The sequence below is a fragment of the Artemia franciscana genome, chromosome 5, assembly GCF_032884065.1.
Source record: "Artemia franciscana chromosome 5, ASM3288406v1, whole genome shotgun sequence".
NCBI lineage: Eukaryota > Metazoa > Arthropoda > Branchiopoda > Anostraca > Artemiidae > Artemia > Artemia franciscana.
The window spans coordinates 24,190,710-24,212,605 of NC_088867.1; the positions used below are offsets into that span (position 1 = coordinate 24,190,710).

The 21,896-nt window shown below is 36.2% G+C and overlaps 2 protein-coding genes across 3 annotated transcripts in view; one reads left to right on the forward strand and one right to left on the reverse strand.

The window, feature by feature from the left end:
* LOC136027138 (phosrestin-2-like) overlaps positions 1-11,836 on the forward strand; it is a 107,027-nt gene extending 95,191 nt beyond the window's left edge. For both annotated transcript variants that reach the window (XM_065704104.1, XM_065704105.1), the window contains 2 exons: positions 120-389; positions 11,626-11,836. In XM_065704104.1, coding sequence (XP_065560176.1) covers positions 120-389; positions 11,626-11,766 — 411 coding nt within the window. In that variant the 3' untranslated portion in view covers positions 11,767-11,836. The remainder of the gene's footprint in view (positions 1-119; positions 390-11,625) is intronic.
* Positions 1-20,967, reverse strand: part of LOC136027139 (14 kDa phosphohistidine phosphatase-like) — a 146,179-nt gene extending 125,212 nt beyond the window's left edge. The window contains exons 1-2 of the mRNA XM_065704106.1: positions 20,868-20,967; positions 15,047-15,195 (exon numbers count right to left, since the gene is read on the reverse strand). Coding sequence (XP_065560178.1) covers positions 15,047-15,194 — 148 coding nt within the window. The 5' untranslated portion in view covers position 15,195; positions 20,868-20,967. The remainder of the gene's footprint in view (positions 1-15,046; positions 15,196-20,867) is intronic.
* Positions 20,968-21,896: the final 929 nt, after the last annotated feature.

Consider the following 21,896-nt stretch of genomic DNA (forward strand, 5'->3'; position numbering starts at 1 on the left):
TGGCTAATGCCCAACCTCATCAAGGAGTTGTATTGATTGGTTATCAGTTCTGGCAATACTTGGTCAATTAGACTTCAAGAATGCAAATAAATGCGCAGTTTAAATGTGAACTATTTCAGGCTTGCTTGATACAAAAAGTAGATGTCTCCGCTTTTAGTAATGGAAAAATCAAGAATAATCTGGCCACAGTGAATATGTCTGACAGTAGATCGAGCATTAAAAATGATCATTATATACTAGAATTGGAACTTATCAGTAATGACAATAAAAAATGGATTGCACTTGAGCCATTCTATGAAGAAGGGGGCGATCAACTTGCCGGATCTACGTTCCAAGAGGAAGGAGAGGAAAGAAACTACTGGACAATTTATGTGGAATACTATGTCAAGGTTAGTAAACTATATATTGCTGCCAGCTTCAATAATTTTAAATTATACAAACTCTACGATAATCTCTTCCCATAGTTTTCAGGAATTCTTTTCCAAAAAATTCTAAACGCATAAATCTTAAAACATAACTTTGCATTTATTAGCATAGAACCTGCAAAACTTTAAGAATAACAACATTAGCCTAGCTTTCAATTTTTGTTAGAAAACGTCTCTTTTTCACTGATTCAATCATTGCTGCTTCTGTGCTGCTCTGATAAGATACTTCTTGAACCCAAGAAAAAAGAGATGATAAACCGCTTTGTAATCCTGAATCCGAACTTCACATTTTTCGAGGTAATAACGTTTTCAGCTGTTTATCTGGAATAATTTGCCATCAATGGAACTTAAGTCAAAGCCTCCTGTCTAGACCGCCTGCTCAGTATGCAGCATGGCAGAGCGGCAGTTACTTGTGGTAGACTGCCTGCTTAGTTTGCAGTATGACAAAGTGCATAGTTAATGGCGAGGTATATTTTTTATGTCAACCGTTAAAAAATAGTTGAGAAAACTGGTAAAGGAACGCCGTTTTTTTTTGGCATAGATCATGCAATCAGTAATTCAACATTTCTCTAAGAAAGGAGATAAAAGTGCATCCACAAGTTGCTGCGGGATAAGTCTAATAGATGGTGCGGTTCAAAATGTTCGGGATCATACTCTTGAGCCGCTTCAAAGAAGCAAGGGAGGAAAGACCCTCAGTCAAGTTGGTTTTCGCAAAGTAGAGGTTGTAATGATAATCTCTTCGCTCTTCCCCTCATTATCCAGTGGTTTGAAAGATACAATCTTACCTACACTTTGGTGCCCCTCTAATTAATTACCACCTTCGATTCCGTCGCTTGCTAGAAACTTTGGAGAATACTGAAGAATGACAGAATGCCGCTGAAGTTTATTTAACCGTTGAAGGCATTCTACGTCCTGTTAGCGAGTCGAGTTCAAGTATATTGCGAAGAAACCGAGGAATTCCTAGTTGGGTTCGGAGTAAAACAATGATGCATCCTCTCCGAATCAGTTAATGCGTCGATTGGGTCCCTGAAAATGCACTCTCTTATCCAGGAGTTCAGATTGGACAGAATCTTTTGCAGACTGACCTTAATGATGTGATTGATGTTGACCTCCTCTCAGACCCCGAGGAAGCCCAAAACATGCTTTTTGACGTTGTGGCCAGGATAAACACAGGACCATTCTCAATAACGTCAATACTGTTCAGCTGTCAAAAATAAGTGTTTTACTTACCTAAGTTGCACGCTTTGTACTAACATATCTTCCGACGCTGACATTAAACAAATAATGGAGAAAAATAAATAGCGATGTAATTTCTTATATATAGGGAAAATAGGCTTTTCTACATCTAATGAAATATACAGTCCGGATGTAGCGCTCTTACATCCATGATAAGGTTGATAAAAGTGAAGTAGGTCTATAAGCCGTCTCTAAGACCTAGAATTCGTATCTGTGTTTGATACTGTTTAGCCCAAGCTTATAGAACTATATAATATAATAAAAGTTTTACATAATATACAACTGTGTAATAACAAAATAAATTTGGCCTTTTTTTTATTCTAATGCCCAAAAGATGGATTTTGATAAGAGAACCTAGCCAGAGTTGCTAACGCTTCAGTAATTGTTAGGACTGAGGTTTTGGAAAAAAGTGGTGAACTTAAATATCCCAGACTACAAAAATTTTGTAAAACTGAAATCTTTTGATCCTCCTAGGGAAAGGGAAAAGGCATTTGGGTGTTAGCACTCAACAGAGGCTCCATTCTAAGTTAATAAATGTTTCAGTTTTAAGTAATTATCATTAAATAATGGCGGACCAGGCCCAAACCATGAAAACTACCTAACGGGGTGACGGATATGCTTTTTCTATTTTGCCTCGGCCTAAGTCTTAAATTGAAAATCTTTTTGTTGGAAAACCTGAGTTGATTATTTATTTTATGTCGGGAAAACTCCTTGATCATGGTTTTGTTATAATAAGAATGCAAATGAGTTACGAATTGACCTTAATATTAAAATTTTTGACGAATGCTGGTAATGAACAACTTGGTATAATTATTACAGATTTACCACAAATTTGTCTAGAACCTACTATACGTACTTTCCTTGAGGGAGGGAGGTTATCACTTCGCTCTTGATTTGTAAGCAAAAGTAAAAGCAAATGTCGACCACATAACCGCAGATATACCCAAAGACAAATTACAATCGATTAACATTTCAATTCTGGGCCTTAGCTAAAGTCAGAACCGAAACTGTCTCTTTTCGTAATATTTTTTTTCTTTAGGTTCCCATTATATGGGTATGTTTTTTGTCAAATCACTTTAGTCATTTTTAACATCCCATTCTCTCACACGTAATTTCGTCACCACAAAATGTAAAGGAATTCGTCAAATAAGCCTTTTCCAAACATATTTTAAGATATTTTACCCAAAAAAATTTCATCCAAAAAAAGAGGCTACCTTATGAGTCTACCGCACTTTAGGGGCCTCTCCTAGGCCACTCAGAGTGTCCCCAGGTGGCGATAGGGGAACACCCTACAGATATGTAGAGTACCTTCATAGTAGGCACGAACCAAGTGGGGACCTTGTCCCTGGGGGTCCATAGTATAAATTAGGGTACCCTCGCCCGGGGCCATAAATACAGGTAGAGGAGGAAGAAGGCCCCTCAAATGTACTCTCAACAGGGCCCACTGGCACGTCCATACGTTCTAGAAGTTACAAACCTTCTCTCAGTGATGGGTTAAATGGTGACGCAGACCCGCATCGTGGAAAGATTCTCTATATGATGACAACTGCGACAGGGCGTAAGATCCAGATCTATGGACAACGACCTCTGTAAAGGACTGCCTCGACCCTTCCGGGATACCTTCAAGACTGGAGACCTTGCAGTCAGCCTTATTTCCAATTGAGGAGTGGCACCCTTCAAGAAAACTGTAGCCTAGTAACGACACAGCATTCGCAAGGGATTCTAATTAATGGATAATACTTCTGGGTTTGGTCTGTTTTGAGGGGCGTTTTTGGGCTGAAAACCTCTTCCTAACTAATTTATCTACTATGGGTTGCCTCTCCGTAGTAGCATAATATTTGTACGCATGAATGTATAATGAATCGGAGGTAATAAATAGGCTTAGAACTGTCTGTGCTGGATTTCGACTCTTATTGATAGAAGATCATCGCCAAGTGCTGAAAACCATGTTGTGACCAAGATGGTCCCAGGATTGTACAGAGCCTCCATTCATACTGGAGGTCCCAGGGACTTCATTCTGTCCGGTTATATGTCAGCTTAAGCGGTTTGGTGTAGACTTGAAAAGATATGTTGGTCCCCGTCTTGCACTTGTATCCGGGATCATTGCTTATCTTGAGGCCAAAATAATTTCAGTGGTTTAAAGAACATGAAAACTGGAACTTGGAATGCTACGACGTTAAAAAATTACTATCGTATCGACATTTTGACTTAGGAATTCAGAAGATTCAAACTAGACTTATTAGGAATTTCAGAAACTCATACCCCAGGGGTAGGAAGCATGAAATTAGATGATATAGAATTTTTTCACTCAGGCAGGAAGGATGGGATACATAGACAGGATGTAGGGCTCATGATGAATAAGGAAGCTGCTAAGTCTTGTTTAGGCTGGGAAGGTATTAATAATAGAAAAATTATTGCTCATTTTATGACTAAAAAGTTTAGGGTATCAGTTATAGTAGTCCCCTGTTGAACCGAATGGCGGAGATGCTAGTGACTCAGATGAAGTGACTCAGATGGTGTTTTTACTATGGGATTTTAACGCCCAGGTCGTTATAAATAGGGATAGATGGTATTCTAACCTAGGTAAGCTTGGAGTAGGAAAAGGAAACAGTAATGACTACAGACTTTTGCAATTTTGTAGGTATACAAATCTAGTTATAACCAATACGGTGTTTGGTCATAATATAGCCCATAAATTGACATGGTATTCACATGATGGTAAGACAGCAAACCTTGGTGATTATGTAATAGTAAACCAAAGACTGGCAGGATCAATACAAGATACTAGGGTATATAGGAGTGCTGTTATTGATGTTAAAAAGTAAAGATCACAATCTAGTAGTATCTGGGCTTAATTTAAAGCTAAAATTTCGGAAGGATAACTACCTCCCAGGAAGCTATGATGTTGTTAGACTCCAGGATGAGAATTTGAGAAAAACTTTCCAGGAACAGTTTAATGATAAACTTTAGAGTTTAAGCTTTGACAATGTGAAAGATGGCTGGAATAATTTTAGAAAAACAATTTGTGACGTCGCTGATGGTGTCTTAGGGAAGAAAGTTAAGACTGCAGCTAGGAACATTAGTGAAAAGGCTTTATGTTTAAGAGGAGAAGAGGCTTGTACAAGAACTATCTGAGTGATAGATCAAATGAAAACAAAAGGAATATACAGAAAGTGGAGAAAGCATTAAAATATGAACTAAGGAGGTGTGAAATGGAGGCCATGGATAAAATTGCCGAGGATCTGGAAGATGCAGCTAGACCCAAGGTAAATTTGGTGTGGGAAAAGAAAACAGTAATGGCGACAGACTTCTGCAATTTCGTCGGTATATCAATCTAGTTATAACCAACAGAGTGTTTGGTAATAAAATGGCCTATAAGTTGACACGGTATCCACGTGATGGTAAGACAACAAACCTTATTGATTATGTTATAGTAAACTGAAGACTGGCAGGATCAATACAAGATACTAGTGCATATAAGAGTTCTGTTAGCGATGTTAAAAGTGAAGATCCCCATCTAGTAGTGTCTAGGGTTAATTTAAAGCTGAAGTTTCGGAAGGGTAACTACCTCCCAAGAAGTTATGATGTTGGTAGACTCCAGGATAAGAATTTGAGAGAAACTTTCCAGGAACAGTTGAATACAAGACTTGAGAGTTTAAAATTTTACAATGTGGAAGATGGTCTAATGAACTATAGAGGTGTGAAGTGGAGGTCATAGATAAAATTGCCGAGGATCTGGAAGATGCAGCAAGACGGCATGATAGTAAAATATTGTACTAGCATGTTAATAAATTGAGAGGGAGAAGTCAATCCGGGATGGCCCAATAAAAGATAGGAACGTGGCCACAATAAGTGATAAGGAAAGAGTTATAGAGAGATGGGAGGAACATTTTTAGAATGTGCTAAACCGAGATACATTTGCAGGAAAAGATACAGAGGAAAATAAAAACAGTTTGTGATACCTTGGATGTGAAGGAAGTGCAAATTATTTAGTAATACGATACTTTTTAGACTGGGAGATGCTGTAGACAAAGTTTTAAGAGAAGAACAGTACGGTTTTAGAAAAGGTAGAGGATGTGCCGACCAAATTTTCACTCTTATGTTAATAGTTGAGAAGTGCCTTAGCTGTCAAACACCTTTGGTCCTCAGTTTTATACATTTTGAGCAAGCGTTTGGTTCTGTTAATAGAAGAACTTTACCAAAGGTATCATCCTTGTATAATATACCAGACAAACATGGAAAAACATACAGGAAGATGCAGCAAGACGGCATGATAGTAAAATATTGTACTAGCATGTTAATAAATTGAGAGGGAGAAGTCAATCCGGATTTGTCCCAATAAAAGATAGGAACGGGGCCACATTAAGTGATAAGGAAAGAGATATAGAGAGATGAGAGGAACATTTGTAGAATGTGCTAAACCGAGATACATTTGCAGGAAAAGATCCAGAGGAAAGCGAAAAAGCTTGTGATACCTTGGATGTGAAGGAAGTGCAAATTATTTAGTAATGCGATACTTTTTACACTGAGATACATTTTCAGGAAAAGATACAGAGGAAAATGAAAAAGTTTGTGATACCTTGGATGTGAAGGAAGTGCAAATTATTTAGCAATACGATACTTTTTAGACTGAGAGATGCTGTAGACAAAGTTTTAAGAGAAGAACAGTACGGTTTTAGGAAAGGTAGAGGATGTGCCGACCAAATTTTCACTTTTATGTTAATAATTGAGAAGTGCCTTAGCTGCAAAACACTTTTGGTCCTCAGTTTTATACATTTTGAGCAAGCGTTTGATTCTGTTAATAGAAGAACTTTACCAAAGGTCTCATCCTTGTATAATATACCAGACAAACATTAAAGTGATTAGCACTATGTACGAGAATATCACTGCTGCGGTTAAGGCAGGAAATGAGGTTAGCAGCATATTTTGTATTAAATCAGGAGTTAAGCAAAGTTGTGTTCTATCCCACTATATATGGATCATTTTGATAGACTTAGTCTTAAGGAGCATAGATAAGGCAATGGAAGACCACGGAATCAATGGGGAGGAAAAACTCTCCTGAACTCTGATTTAAGCATCTTAAATGAAGGTATGAGCTAAATGAATTAACTTTTAGGGATTTTACCAGTTCAGGGTGAATATTGAATATAGGAAGGTACCGTGATGTGCAGTGGTCAAATTTGGCTCTGAAGCATGGGCCCTCCAAAAAGCAGATGAAGATTTACAAGATGTTTTCCGGAAAAATTGCCTACGGATTGTTGTGGGTGCGCTGTACGAAAAATGTGGGGTTGAGATGGCTAGGACACGTTCTGTGGATGAAGGATGACATATTTCCGAAGACTGTCCTTTTCGGCCAACCGTCTAGGGCAAAACGGAAAGCAGGTCGTCCTCGTCTGGTTTGGGAGGAAGTCATAAAGAAAGATTTAAAGGAAATGAGAACATCCTGGGAGGGTGTACAGAGGGAGGCTTTCGAATAGATTGGGATGGAGGAGGAGCGAGCGTAGCTGCGTTGGCCTCAGGCGGCTTGGTGCTGCAGTGAGTTGTTAGTTGTAGTAGTCCCTTACCCAAATGAATGGTGCCAGTTCGATTCGACTTGCATTCCCCTCAAAGTTGTGTCCATAAATTTGAAATAAAAATAACATAAATGCATGTAAACAAACCTTTGTTGCGTTTTATAAAGTTTGTTTTTGTAGGCCCGCCTCCAAAAAAAATCATGGATACGGCCCTGGATAACACTTATTTCACTTGTAATTATAATACTTATTATTTTCGGTAGTTATCGTTATTTATGATATTTTTTCAAGATGTATATATTTTGTTTTGTTTTGCCATAAAAAAAGTTCTGACCTCCAATACAGCATGATCAGTATCAATCAAAATATTAATGCAATTGTTGGTCTGATGTATTTGTTTCCTATTTTGACTACATTTCTGAGACCGCAAGATTTTCCCAATATGCTCCTCGATTTTTCATTTTGAGCCTGTGTACCGTTTCTAACACACAGCCTATAGTTATTTGACAGTGACGTCAATTTATTAATTGACAAGTTTAGAGATCGATAAATGGTCACTAACTATGAGGCTCGAAGTAAGCACGCTTGGCATTCGTGCAGATCGACTTTAGATACTTCTGGTTCAAAATCAAGAGTCTAAGATTAAAATTCCCAATTTTTAAGTCCTGAAATCCTGGAAGTCATACGTTTTGAGTCCTAAATTTACACAAATAAAGACCCAGGGTCTGAAACACCTCGTCTAAATAACTAAACATAAAAAAACTGGTAGTTCTATTTTTCAAAGGAATATCACTTTTTTAAAACAAACTACAGTTTGATCCGATAAAATCCAATTTATGCACGAAAAACTTGTGGGCAGAAAACTTTTATGACTTTATGTCGAAATCGCCGAATGCAGTTTGTATACAGAGATCACCGCACTGTTGCATATAGGATTGTCACTGTTCCAACAAGGAAAGAAAAAACAATCACTAGATTATAAGATTAAAAGCACAAAAAACTTTATTTAGTCAAAATCAATCGGAATCTTGTAAAAAAAAAAAAATCTCTAACTAGAGGGAAATGACAAGAAATGCAAGTTTTTTAAGTTAGTGTCGCCATCTGGCTTTTCCTCTTCAGGGTCGTAAAATGATTTCAGCTTCCGAAAGGCTTATGATATAAAAGATTGATTTATTTTCTAGCCAGAGTGGCGTCATACTTCGTTGGTTATTTTCTATTTTTTACTTTCGAGATCAAAAAGCTTTGTAAGACCTAATCAGATTGAGGATATTAATAGTCATGGGTTTCCTTTTTTTTTCTTTTTTGGCCACTGCACATAGAAGGGATGATCATAGTAACTTGCAAAGGGTCTCACTCGACCGAAAATCGATATTTCAATGGCCTTTTCTAACAGCAAAAGTGATCGGGGCAACCAGGTCCTCTCCCTTGCCCTTTTTAGAATAGAATAGAATAAAAAATATTTATTCACTACAATAGCCGGAGCTAGCATTAGCATGTCATGACAAAAATAATTTATACCTTCAAAAACACTTACAGGAAAATTTAAACAGACAATACTAATCAAACATTAAATATTAGTCGCGTCAATATTATTAAAATGACGGGTAAAATATGGAACAAATGATTTGCGATATCTCTCAGTACTATAGGCTGAGCAAGTCAGTAACTGTGGACAAGTCTTTTTTATTCGTCGGAGTCTAGTAACTGGTCCTTCAGTTGGGGGGCTCTCAAGGTTGGGTAGTAGACGACAATGAGTCGGGGAATTCAAACAATTTAGTCCAAATCTATATGTTAAGCCATGTCTACGAATCAAGTGAGTCCAAATTGAGTTGTTTCAGCGCATCCTCGTAAGTTGAGTAGTTTTGCCCAAGTATAATTTTTACAGCTCTTTTTTGTATCGTCTCAAGTCTATCTGCTTGATCTTTTGTCAATCCCGGATGCCGAGCAGGGCATGCATACTCAAGAGAAGGTCTAACATAGCTGCAGTATACAGACTTTAAAACCTCAGTTGGTGTACCAAATCTTTTTAGGTTGGAAAATGAATGTAAAAGCGAGGCACCTTTTTTGGTCAGATAGTCAACGTGCGAATTCCATCTTAAATCATCGCCCAAAAGAATCCCAAGTATTTTAACAGTTTTCTTTGTTGACAGTATGGAATTATGAGAAGAGTGGTTGTTACCTTTTAGGAAGGAAAACGTCATATAAGAGTTCTTAGTTTCACTGACCGTCAGTTTTACCTTTCCTAATTCAGCTTTTAGATCATGATAGATTTTGATCAAGTCAGACTGTTCAGTAGTGGGAGGGTTTAGTCGCAGTGATAAAACAGTTAAATCATCAGCAAATTTAAAACGCTCACGAATTGTTGTTAAAATACGGTTAAAAACGATAAGAAAAGAAAGCGGGCCTAATTTAGTCCCTTGTGGCGAACCACAAAAAATATTTACAAATTCAGACGGCTCATGATCAGGAAGTTGGACACACTGAGATCTTTCAAAAAGAAAACTAGCGAGCATTCGTACAACATGGACGGGCACCCATAGCCTTTGCTTCTTCCACAACTACATTATGATCAAGACTATCAAAAGCCTTAACTATGTCTGCAAATAATGCATCAATATAGGCCCCATTATTTTCTAAGTGCTTAAGGATAGTATCCAACAATGCAACCAAATAATGAACAGTACTCTGCCCGGATCTAAATCCAAATTGTTGGGGGGTCAATATTATCATTTATGTCCTCAAATAAATAATCAAAAATAAAACTTTCAAATACTTTTGAGAGAGCTGGAGTTTTTGAAATTGGCCTCATCTCGGTTATATCTTTAGCTGCCTTGCATTCGGGGATTGGCATTACATAAGCCTGTTTAAAAATACATGGGAAAACACCATCAATAAAACACTGGTTAAAAATTGCTGTTAAAGGAGTTGATAAAAGATCAGCACACTCAATAATCAATTTAATTGGTATCTCACTAGGATAACTAGATTTACGAGAATCAACTGCCTTCAACTTTTTAGCAACTGAACAAATCTCTAGTATAGGGATATTTGAAACTGAATCATTCGGTGGTAATTTTCTTAGTTGCGGATGAATTTTACAAACTGATGCAAAAAAGTCATTAATTTCACTAGGTAACAGGGGTTTACCATTGACATCTCTCACTTCAACTCTGGTTACTTTTTTGCCGATAATGTTCTGAACTAAGTCATGGAACTTCCTTGGGTTGGATTTATATATTTTGCTTATTATTTTAGACCCATACTGCTTACGTGAACATCTTATTTTATATACAATTAAATTTCTTACTCTTTTGAAATCTTTTACGGGTCCAGTTAAATACAATTCGTTTCTCACTTTTATCAGATTCCGAATCTCTTGAGTAATCCATGGTTTATCATAAGATTTCACAATTTTTTTTTTGTGGGAAAATTTCACAGTATTTTTCGAACAGTTCCTTACAGAATAAACTTGCCATTTTGTCACCGTCAGACAATGAGAGAATATCACGCCAGTCACGATCTGTGAGCCATTTCTTGTAGAGATTTACTAGTTCAGGTGTGAAAGGCCTGTACACCACACTATTTATTTGTCTATTTGGGATAAAATGATTGGGTGTCCAAGCAACACACAGGTGATCACTCAACCCTAATAGGGGTAATGTAATTGGAGTATTATAATATTCAGGACAGTTGCTAAAAATGAGATCCAACATACGGTTACCTCCTGTGGGCACATTGACAAACTGCTTAAGTGATAGTGAATTACTTAGCCATTTGGCATCTAAGTTCATTTGCGGAGGAATATCCTGTAGCCCCCAATGGCGTTAGATTAAAATTCTCATAAGGTCTTTCACTTGGAATGGTCGAAAGATTAAAAAAGTTGTTTACAGGAAGGACAGGAATTATGCAGCCCAAAGAGTAAGGCTCATTCTTCACAGATACATTTTACAAATATGGTTATAGACATTTGAAGAAAACTGTTGGGACATGTTCAAAACTTATGGAGCAAGAACGTTGAGAAAAAAGAGAGAAGGGACTGATTCCTAAGGTGTAAGCCATTTCCTTGATCCGTCCATTTTCACAAAGAATGAATATGCAGGCCTGCTTGAGATTTGATGTCTTACTCTTGTTTATGATAATTTCCGCTCGATTTAAGTTTGGCTGAGGATTCGCTCTTACTTTTTTTTTTTTGGGGGGGGGGGGAGTTATAGAAAACCTTTTTTCAACTAACCTACAGAAAATTTTCACTAAAATCTGTGTCATTGGAAATTCCACTTAGTGGTGACACCAAATCGACCACATAAAAGGTCACTACAGGGAAGAAACAAAATCAAAAGGGAGAAAAACAATCGGTGATGAATCATAAGAAACGACAGCAATGTCCACCCTCCGGTGATCCTATTTAAAAACAGCGTTCTTATATATTATTCGCCGTGTTTTTTTTTTTTCAGGTTACAATTGGGATGTCATGGGTAACTCCAAGAGAAATGTCAATGAAACTTCCTTTCACCCTGTTAAGAGAGGACAAAAAGGAAAACAATTTCCAGCTATATCCAGAAAAAGTTCCTGAGCTACGTGAACCTATTAACTGAATAAAAAAATTATGTTTTGTTTTAGATGAATCAAACATGTTTGCCAATAAACACTTATCCTATGGGAAAATGGGACAGATCCTGACAACAGACAGATTCTGCATAAGTCAGATCCTGACAACAGAGTCATATCCTGAAAACGGGGCGGATCCAGAACTGACAACCTGGGTACATAAAAATAAATTATGAAGTTGAAAGAAAGGAAAACAATTAAACTGCGGGATATTTGCTGCATAAATTTGCCGTTGGTGGGACTCCAGCCAACGGCCTCTTGCTTACTAGGCAGATGACTTCGCAGTTGCGCTACAATAGTAGGCTCTCCCGGACATGTTATTTCGGTTAAAATCAAACCATACTAATTGAATTTTCTTAGCAAACTTCCGTTTACTATAATCCTACCACTCACAACAGAATGAAATAGATTCTAGATATCAATTTCTAGGAGACAGAGGGAGAACCCAATTAAAATATAGCAGGATCCAGCACTGCATCACTGGCCAGCATAACTAAATTCTAAATATATGAGATATACAACCAGGTCTCTAACTTCAAAAATAACGGATAAATTAAGCTTGTTAATTACACCAGCTTAAATCTAATAATTATGAGCGGCAAAGTTCAATTAGCAACACGGTGATTACGAGGAGTTTGTATGAGGCTTTGAGTTTGGCTGTGATGAAACATTTTGATGGATGTGCTATTTTAGGTCAATGACGAAGTTGTCTGCCGCGAAAATATATAGTGATTGAAGTTAGGGGGATGGCTCATTTGGCTCAAAATTGAACACTGTCGTGCCAGTTTTGGAGCGAATTTGATTTGGAGCAAGCTACCAACTTTCGGAAACACGGACGCAAATGGGACTAATCAATGTTGGAAATAGTCCGCCTCTGAAACAAAAGATATTCTCAGATTGTGGTCCAACATATTCATGCTGCCGAACTGGGCTGAACCACCTGTTCTTCGACCCAAGCACAACAAATTAAGCTCTTCTTTTAATGTTCTGTGTTCCCCATGCACTCCTTCAGCCCACAATGGATTCAAATCAAGATAACTCATCTTGTTAAAACGACTGAAAGGTCCAAAAAATGGATCTTTGGACTGACACGATCAACCAACCCTCAGAGACATAGACCCTTTAAACGGACCATTCAAAAGAAGTTTCCAGGATAATAAATTTTAATAAAAATGTAATATAAAAGTAGGTTATCAAGATCTGGATTATGCAAGGATTTTAGTCTATGTTAGTGCTCAGTCCTGAGACGAGGGACTCCTCTCCCTAACAACTCCAATTCCTAAGCATAGACATATTGCATCTTTTTTTGACTTGCTACTTGCTTTTGGGACTTCGACATGCTTTTGACTCATGGTCAAGATCATTTTGAAATGATCTTAAGTGAGTGACCTAAATCAACATACGATGAACATTTTTCGAATCTAGTTTTTTTAATCATGCGTCTAATTGCAAAATTCTTTGGTGTGAAACAGTTTTGTCTTGATATTTGAGACGACTAATACAGGGTCCTCCTCCTTTAAAGGACCTAATACAGGGTCCAAAAGTGACACTTAAAACTGGAGACCATTATTGATTTTGCCACTTTTATTGAAGATATTAGATAACATTGTCCACAAAGACTTTTGTAATTTTCACCATACCAACGGCTTACTAAGTGAAACCCAGTATGGACTCTGTATTGTAGCATCTTTTTTTTTCTTTCTTTTTTTTGTGTGTGTAAGCAGGGCACTAAATAACAGGTATTTACTTACTAAATTAGGTTCCAACCATCCTCGTTTGACATTTTGGGGCCAATCCTCTTGCTAACTTATGTGTAAGGGCTCAGTAGATTATTCTATCAGGTGTGGTATAAGATAACTGAGCTAACTTGACATTGTTGAAATTGAAGTTACCTATCCATCACTCTCTTTGTTTGCGTCGTGGATGAAGGCCATGCTGAAATCCTTCAAGTGCAATTCTCGGGACGCAGCTCGGCTCCATTTGCTTGAATAGCCGAACCAGCACAGTTACTGGTTCCTCAAGGTTCTGTTCTAAGTCCTTTGCTTTATTCGGTATATGTCGACACCATGTGACTTTATCTTCAGGATACTTATGATACTACTTTGCTGATGACACAGCATTAACAAAATGTGCGAAGTCTATCGACGAGCTTGTGTTAACAGCTTTTGAAGAATTGAGAAGTGTGGAAGCTTTTATGGAGCTTAGTTTACTCTGAATCAACATGAATAAGATCTTTTATTTAACCCACTTTAGAGTAAGAACGCCTGTTGATGCCCGTGGTCTTGTTATGCTCTCTGAGAAGTCTTTGTACCAAATGAATTTCCAGCGATATTTTGGGTTTTCATTAATTCTAATGTGTCATGGAGATGCTAAAACATGGAGATACTAGATACATCATAGTGGTGCTATTTCTGCCAAAATTACCAGAGCAATAAAATGATATGAAGACTGAAGCATGTTTTTGCCAATGCAAATGATACATCATTCAATTACTCATCCATAAATCTCTTATGGCTGTCTCTTCTGGAGAAGCAATTGAAATGGTTATTTCAGAAGAGAACAAATTCTTGGAGCAGTTTCTTTGAGCATATGTGTAGAATTCCTTACGAATGAGCATCAACACAATTGAACATCTTTTCCATTTTCAAAGAAAAAATAAGAGTATTTATTAAAAGATGAGTAATTTGATGTTTGTAGGTAGGGAGGGGGAATATGGCTATTTTTAAGGTTGTTTTGGATGTTTTGATATCGTAGAGGGCAGTAAGGAAGTAAGGTTGTAGAGAAGAGGGGAGGCAGAGAAGAAGGGTAGTGCAATGGCAGGGAGGAAGGGTGGTGGGGTAGTGATAGGGGTGAGACATAGAAACAATTTGTTGAAGGAGTCCGATTTGTTGTTTGGCTGTTTTGTTCCTCTTTTTCAATATTTTCATCATTTAAGATAAGAGTTGATAATGATGATATTTTCATCATTCATCAATATAAGAGTTGAAGAAACTGGCTAGTATCTAATGCTAGACACTAGAAAAAACGTCAGATTTTTCATAAGTGCAGTGTTTGTAAATAGCAAAAACTGTTTTTCTGTTTTGGATAAAGAAACCTAAAACTATAGAAATTTACAACTTTCAGCTGTTTTCTGAGAATGAAAATTTAAATATTGAATTATTTTCTACTGGTATTTTGAGTTTTAATGGTTGATTTGTGCCCTATAAGTAACAGGAATAAGAACATTGTGATTTTCTGACACTACCTAAGTAAATTATAAGAGCTTACCATGATAAGCAGCCCAACTATAGCCTCTAACGATAAATTCAGAAGCTGATCCTTCCTTATGAATCCTTATTAGCACATACTTAAAGCACCCATTGGAATCTATGTGAACATTTGAAACTATATTTTCAGGGTTCATCATCTCGCTCATTCTGAAAAATAGTGTGAGCAGGGCATTGGTATGTTAACAACATCAAAACTTCTTAATATAGTGGTATACACATTGAGGATTAGGGAGATTCCCTAAACAGCTGTCTGAAAACCCCTACCTTGCCCCCATCCCTGGATACTTTCGGAGAAAAACATGAAGCACTCCAAAGTCCATTGCTGTGCCCAAGCTGAGCAAAAGGCAAAACAGCATTGTCTGTTGCAGCAAGTTTGTTGAAAATAGGCTTAACATTTACTTTGATAAAATATAGTATTTTTACTGCTCTGGCAATAAAGCAGTTTGCTTCAATAGCATGCATATATCATTATTTTCAATCAGGTTTTTCATTTTTAAGAGAAACTTTTTGACCTTGGTAGTTATAAGTTGTAGAAAACTACATGTTGTAAGTGTTGGTGTGACAGAGCTTTGTATTGCAGATGAATGGTCATGTGAAAATTAATAAGTGTTCCTTCTTTTAATCTGAGTCCATGTGTAAATGCAACTAATATAAGATCTGAAGTGTTGCTACTGTGTAAAAAATTGAACTTATCTGCCAAGAAATATTTTATAAAGTCATGTTTTGATTTAATAGCTTACTCTTCTTTAATCAATTTCAACAACATGAATTTCTATGCAACAGGGACTTGAAGAAGAAGGACATTAAAAGATTATATATTCTTGTCATTTTAATATTTACACCAAATTTAGAAACCAAAATCAAAACAAACTATCTTACTAAATATAATTTTTGGTTCTTTCTTCTATCTGATGTTGTACACTGGGTTTTCTTTACAGCTCAGGTCTTAAATCTATCTTCTTTTTGTTTTGCCTGTATAGTATAAAATTATATTTTTGTCATTTTATAATATATTATTTAGTCATACCTTTATACTTTTAACCCTAGGAATTCTTAAACTGTTCTGCTAATGATATGAAATAAAAGTAGTGAGTAGCCCAATTACAGTCTGAAGTTGCAAAAAGAATAAAATTGCAAATGTTCCTGTATTTGATAGCCTACAAAAAAAAGAAGAAAAAATAATCAGAGGAATACATTCATAATTTTTTAACATTTCACTATGTTGACCTTTTTTAATAAAAAAAATTAAATCTTCTCAATTTCTAACAGAGAAAACCAGCACTCATATTTGTATCTTTTAAATAGTATTCCTACCACAAAAAATATTGTTTTAATGTTGGTTCCAAATATGTAAGCTTTAGACAAGGCAGTCTAAAGTTGTCAGTTTCAAATACTTTTTGTCAAAAATGATACAGCAAAAACTGAGAATTAAATAAAAGCAAGCTATTTCTTTTATATTATTTTTCATTATCTGTGACATTATGATGGAACATTATGTAAAATTATGTATGGAACAATCTCTTTGATAAAACGTTAAGCATACTATCATAATACTTAACAGTTTTTCAAGCTCACTTGTACATACAAGAAATAGGAGGTAGAATTAACCAAAAAATTAAAAAGGGGTATTCTCCTCTTGGAAAATAGAAAACAGTCACCTATACTAATTAAAGGAGTGAAATTATAAGCTTCCATTACACCTCAAGCTTTAGGTAGTAACCAAATTATCCAGCCCAAGATTTATGAAATACAGTAAAGAGCTAGAAGGTATTCACTGAAGACCAATTGATCTTGTTTTGGATCTTACACTTAAGGAGCATTAACAGTTTGTACCAGTAAAGTGCAAATAAGGAGAAACTCATAGTCAGTCTTCATCTGACATGCATGCAGAGAGGTACTGTTTGAATTCTATTTGTTTATGCGCAATAGCATTGTTTGAGATTTCTATATCTAATCTATAATTTTGGTTTATAAATATGAACATGATGGATATTTTGTATATTGAACCTCCACACAGCAGGTACAGAATTTCTGTGGTTTTTGGCCCAGGTGAAGACAGGTAGGTCAGGTTCGAGGCAGCCCTCCTCCCTATCAGCCTAGTGCACAACACTTAGTCTTTCCAAGTTAATTATGTCTAAATAATACTGTCCTGAGTCTGGAAACCCAGTAACAATTGGGACAGTTCAGTGCACAAAATGCAGTTACTGGTGGCATTCTAAGTGTGCAAGGATCATGCTTGGAGCAAGAGAGAAATTACTGGTATAGTTGTGCTTAAATTGTGACTTCCAGTTGTTTGACATTTCTATATCTAATCTATAGTTTTGGTGTATATTTTGAACATGATGGATATTTTGGATATTGAACATCTGCACAGCAGGTACAGAATTTATGAGGTTTTTGCCCCAGGTGAAGACGGGTAGGTCAGGTTCAAGGCAGCCTTCCCTATCAGCCTAGTGCACAAAACCTAGTCTTTCCAAGTTAATTATGTCTAAATATTACCCAGTAACAATTGGGAAAGTTCAGTGCACCAAATGCAGTTACTGGTGGCATCCTAAGTGTGCAAGGATCATGCTTAGGGCAAGAGAGAAACTACCGGTATGGTTGTGCTTAAATTATGACTTTCCCACTTCACCTTTAATCACCAGCAGTATGAAAACTCTATGCAAAGTTGCACCATGAGCAAACCCTTGACCTAGATCCTTTGTCAACAACACAGCCACAGTTACTCCAAGGACTTCTAATCCCCAAACTAAGACAGTAACTAGGCCTAGCAGTAAGAATAATACCTCATGCATGAATTGTTATGAACATGTTAGTGAAATCTCAGCTTTAATTAACAGATGTTCTGTTCTCGAGAATCAACTTTCAGCTATAATAGCTGAAAGTTCTTATCAAAAGCTGAACTGATGTGATTTATTGTCAAAGACCAGGTGCATTTTGCTGCTGCTTTTACTATTCACAAGAAAGTGATTTTGAAATAACACAAAAATTCTGTATCTACTTATAAACTGTCAAACATCTACCAAGAATGATAGCTGAGAACTTGGTATCACCTCTCTCTTCTGTTACTTTTGGCTTATCATTCGTCAGTTGGCTTCTGTTCAGGGCTTCCACTACCCCTAAATTTTCAAGGATATTCCTGTAAATATTTGTGCCCCTTTAGCAGCTGTGTTCACATGCCTTTTTAGCAGCTGTGTCAGCACTCTTATTCCCCTCAATCTGAACATGGGCTGGGAACCAATGTAGACATATTTTTGCTATTGACATTGATGAGGTACATTAACACTGTAGTTTAATTGTCTCCCAAGCCAGTAATACAATTTCCAGAACTTGTAACATATCTGTTATTATTAGTGTCATTCCAAACTGTTCACTGATACAAGAAGACATTTCAAAGATATTTTCCTGGTTTTTCTTTTCAAACATATTTGATGTTACAACTTTCCCTGTTTTTTTTTTTTTTTTATCTAACTGGGTTTGTTGTATCTGCTGTCCATAATTTACTTATGTATTTCAGAATGTTCACTTTTCTCCTGGTTTCCAGGCTATCAAGTCTTGACTTTGACATTGAAAACACAGTGGAGGTTGTCTTTCTGGTTGCAAAGGCAATGCATAAAGCTGCATTCTGTACAGATTTCAGCTTTGCTAGGATTGTGTTACTGCCTTAAGAGTAAATCATGGATGTGTATTCTATCCTAGGCCAAATATTTTTTTGGTCTAACCATTATCCTTTATATAAAACTGGGCTTTTGCCCCCCCCCCCTTAAGTGTTAAGCATCTTCCTAAGATTCAACTTTTCATGCAAGCAGCCTTAGTCATTTCAATATGTGGTTTCCAATTCAAATTTTGCTCTATATTCAAACCCAGGAACTTCATTTCACTCACAAACTCAATCTGCTGGCCATAAAATCTAACTATTAGGGTATCTTTAATTTTTTTCCAAGTTATTAACATGGCTTTTGTTTTGTGTGTTGAAATTTGAGATCAATATCAGTCAACCACTTTTCAAGTTGCAATAATACTTCAGAAATAGTTTCAATTCCATCTTTCAGTGTCTTTGCCATAGCCCACAGAGTGTTATTATCAGCAAAAATCCCTGCATTTGAATCTCCTTCTCTAATAGGGATATTATAATCTCCCAAGGTCCTAAAGCTGACCTTTGAGGTACTTCCCTTCTTCCTCTTAATGGAATTGTTGCCATTGTATTTCCTATTCTCACTGTTACTAATCAATCTCCAAGATAATTCTTACTTAGCAGCAACATTCTACCTCTTATTCCAGCCTCAATTATTCCTTACAGTCTTTGCCTATGCACAATGTTATCAAATGCACTCTTCATGTCAAGGAAAATTGCAGTCATTACAAGTCTATTCTGAAGACTATATAAAGCATCCTGTTTCAACCACAGCAAATTTTCAATGGTACTTCTGTTTTTCTTGAAGCAATGGTTAATGGTACATTGTATATCTTTAAGGCTGCCCCTTCTTTCTACAAAATAATTAACCTTTTTCTTAACAAGTTGTTCATATACTTTTTCTAAAACAGGGAGTAAAGTTTTGAATTGTCCTTTCCTGGTATTTTGGATCATAATCACTTGGCCTCTTTTCTATGCACTTGGAAAATATCTATCAATCCAAGCAAAATTGATTATAGCAAGCAACACCATAACCAACTGCTTAGGCAAAGCTGGAAAAAATTGTGGATAAATTGTGTCTTCCCCTGGTGAGGTTACAGGGAGATCTCTTATTGCACTGTAAATTTCAGCATTGGTAAATACCTGATTATAAGGGCTTTGTAAATCCTAATATTCTTTTAACTTCAGCTATTATTCTGGTAACTTCTATAGCATTTGGAACATCATTTTCTATGGTCTCATTTAGATAATGGGCACTTGCATATCTTGCTCTGACACTTAGTAACTGATTATTGTGCACTAGAGGAGGGTTGAAGTTCCTGGATTGGGCTTTGCTTTGCAATTGTTTAATGAAATCATATACCTTACTTACTGGTTTATGGAGGTTCTAATTCTCAAAAAATTCTTCCCAGGTCTTCTTCTTGGCTTGTGAAATCATTCTCTTAAATGCTGCACAAGCTCTTTTCACTTCTCATACTCATTTTTCTTTTTCTTGCTTAGATTTTTCTTTTTAGCTGCCTCACAATCTTTGTTCCACTAAATACATGAATTCCATTGTTCTTTATATTCAGCCTTCAGTGGAGCAGCTTTCTTTGCAGCATCTCACTGCAATAGGAGAATCTTATAGTCAGGAAGATATTCTTTTTGTAATAATTGGTGACCATTTTTAACACTTTGGCTTCTTTCCTCCAGACAATTTTGAAGGTATTAGAGGTAGTAGGCTAACTTTGAGGTAATAGGGGAGAGGTTTTGCCTGGGTAGCCTGCCCTGGTTCATAATATTTGTAATGATTCCTTTAGCTATAAAAGAATTGATAGCACTTAAATTTTCACTACAAATCTTCCATCTGTGGTAGTGGCAGGAAGTCTGGGTCATTTGCCCAAGATTCTGGGAATCTGTTATTTATTCTTGTTAGGAATAAAATAGGAAAAGGAATTCAAAGGGGGATGCTTGATTAGAGATAGCTGAATTTGCGTCCCAGTCATTGATGATGGAGCACTAATGTACACGGGTTGCCCATTTTGAATAAATCCACAAACAAGCAGGTTGGAATTACTGAACACGTTTATAAGATGGTTTTGACCCCATCCCTTCACTTGGCAATAAAAACCACTTTGACTAAGCCTATATTTAACCAATTCCTTAGAAAAAATTCAGACTTCATGAAAAAGACTGTTAATCCTACCATTTACACTCGCAGCTTCAATTTAAATATCTTTGCTAGCTACACAGTGTTGTCAAGTTATCATCTTCTTATTTCCAAAGTAAGCTATTTCAGAAAAAAGGGTGCCACAAGGGTACTAGTGTTAAGAAAAACGTAGATTTTACAATTAGTATAAACATTCCCGGATACCTTACCATTCCTGAATCAGTGTCAGCAGGCAATTTTGTAAATATTTTGTTTTTAATAATATTGACCTATAAATAAATAGGACATACCACTATATACCACTTTTTATGCTTTTTCTGAGTATAATAATCAATTTTCTTGCAAATTAAATTTTAAGCTATTTTAAGACCTTTGAAAATTATAATTCTATTTTGTAATTTTTGAATATAAAAATTGGTTGTAATATTTGTTTCAAACTTACTATTTCGTTCTAAATCCATTTTGTAAAGGAGTAAATTCACGAATATTGATTTGTCGAGATTATATGTGGATGAAAATAATTTTAAGACAAATATGCCATATTTGTCTCTTGTTTTGATTTAGGCCACTTTAAAAAAGCCGTTTCACTTATAGGTGTTTTCTGGCAAACAAAATGCTGATGAACAATCGCGGGAACACGTTTGTTTATCGCCAGAACATGAACTTGTATTTATTGTTCGAAATAAGTGTAGATGATGAAAGTTTCAACTTAATATCATAAGCCATTTCTGAAGCGTTGCTGATGTATGCTCTTGACAACCTATGTGGGCATCGTAGGTTTTGACATTTTAAAGTAGAATCACTTTTTACAGAAAAAAATTCATTTTCATGTACAAGCTTGATGAATCATGGCGTCATAACTGTAGGCTGTAAACATACATGACGTAATAAATTAGAGCAAAATTTATACATCTTTATCTATTGACAAGATAATTTCATTTTATTTTTGTTCTCAGTTCAAGATAGCTAAAGTTTTTATGAAAAATATTTATGGTGTCTGAGCAATAATTTTAATTTTTTAATTAAAATTAGGAAAATTTCTGAAAATTCTAAAATTAATTTATT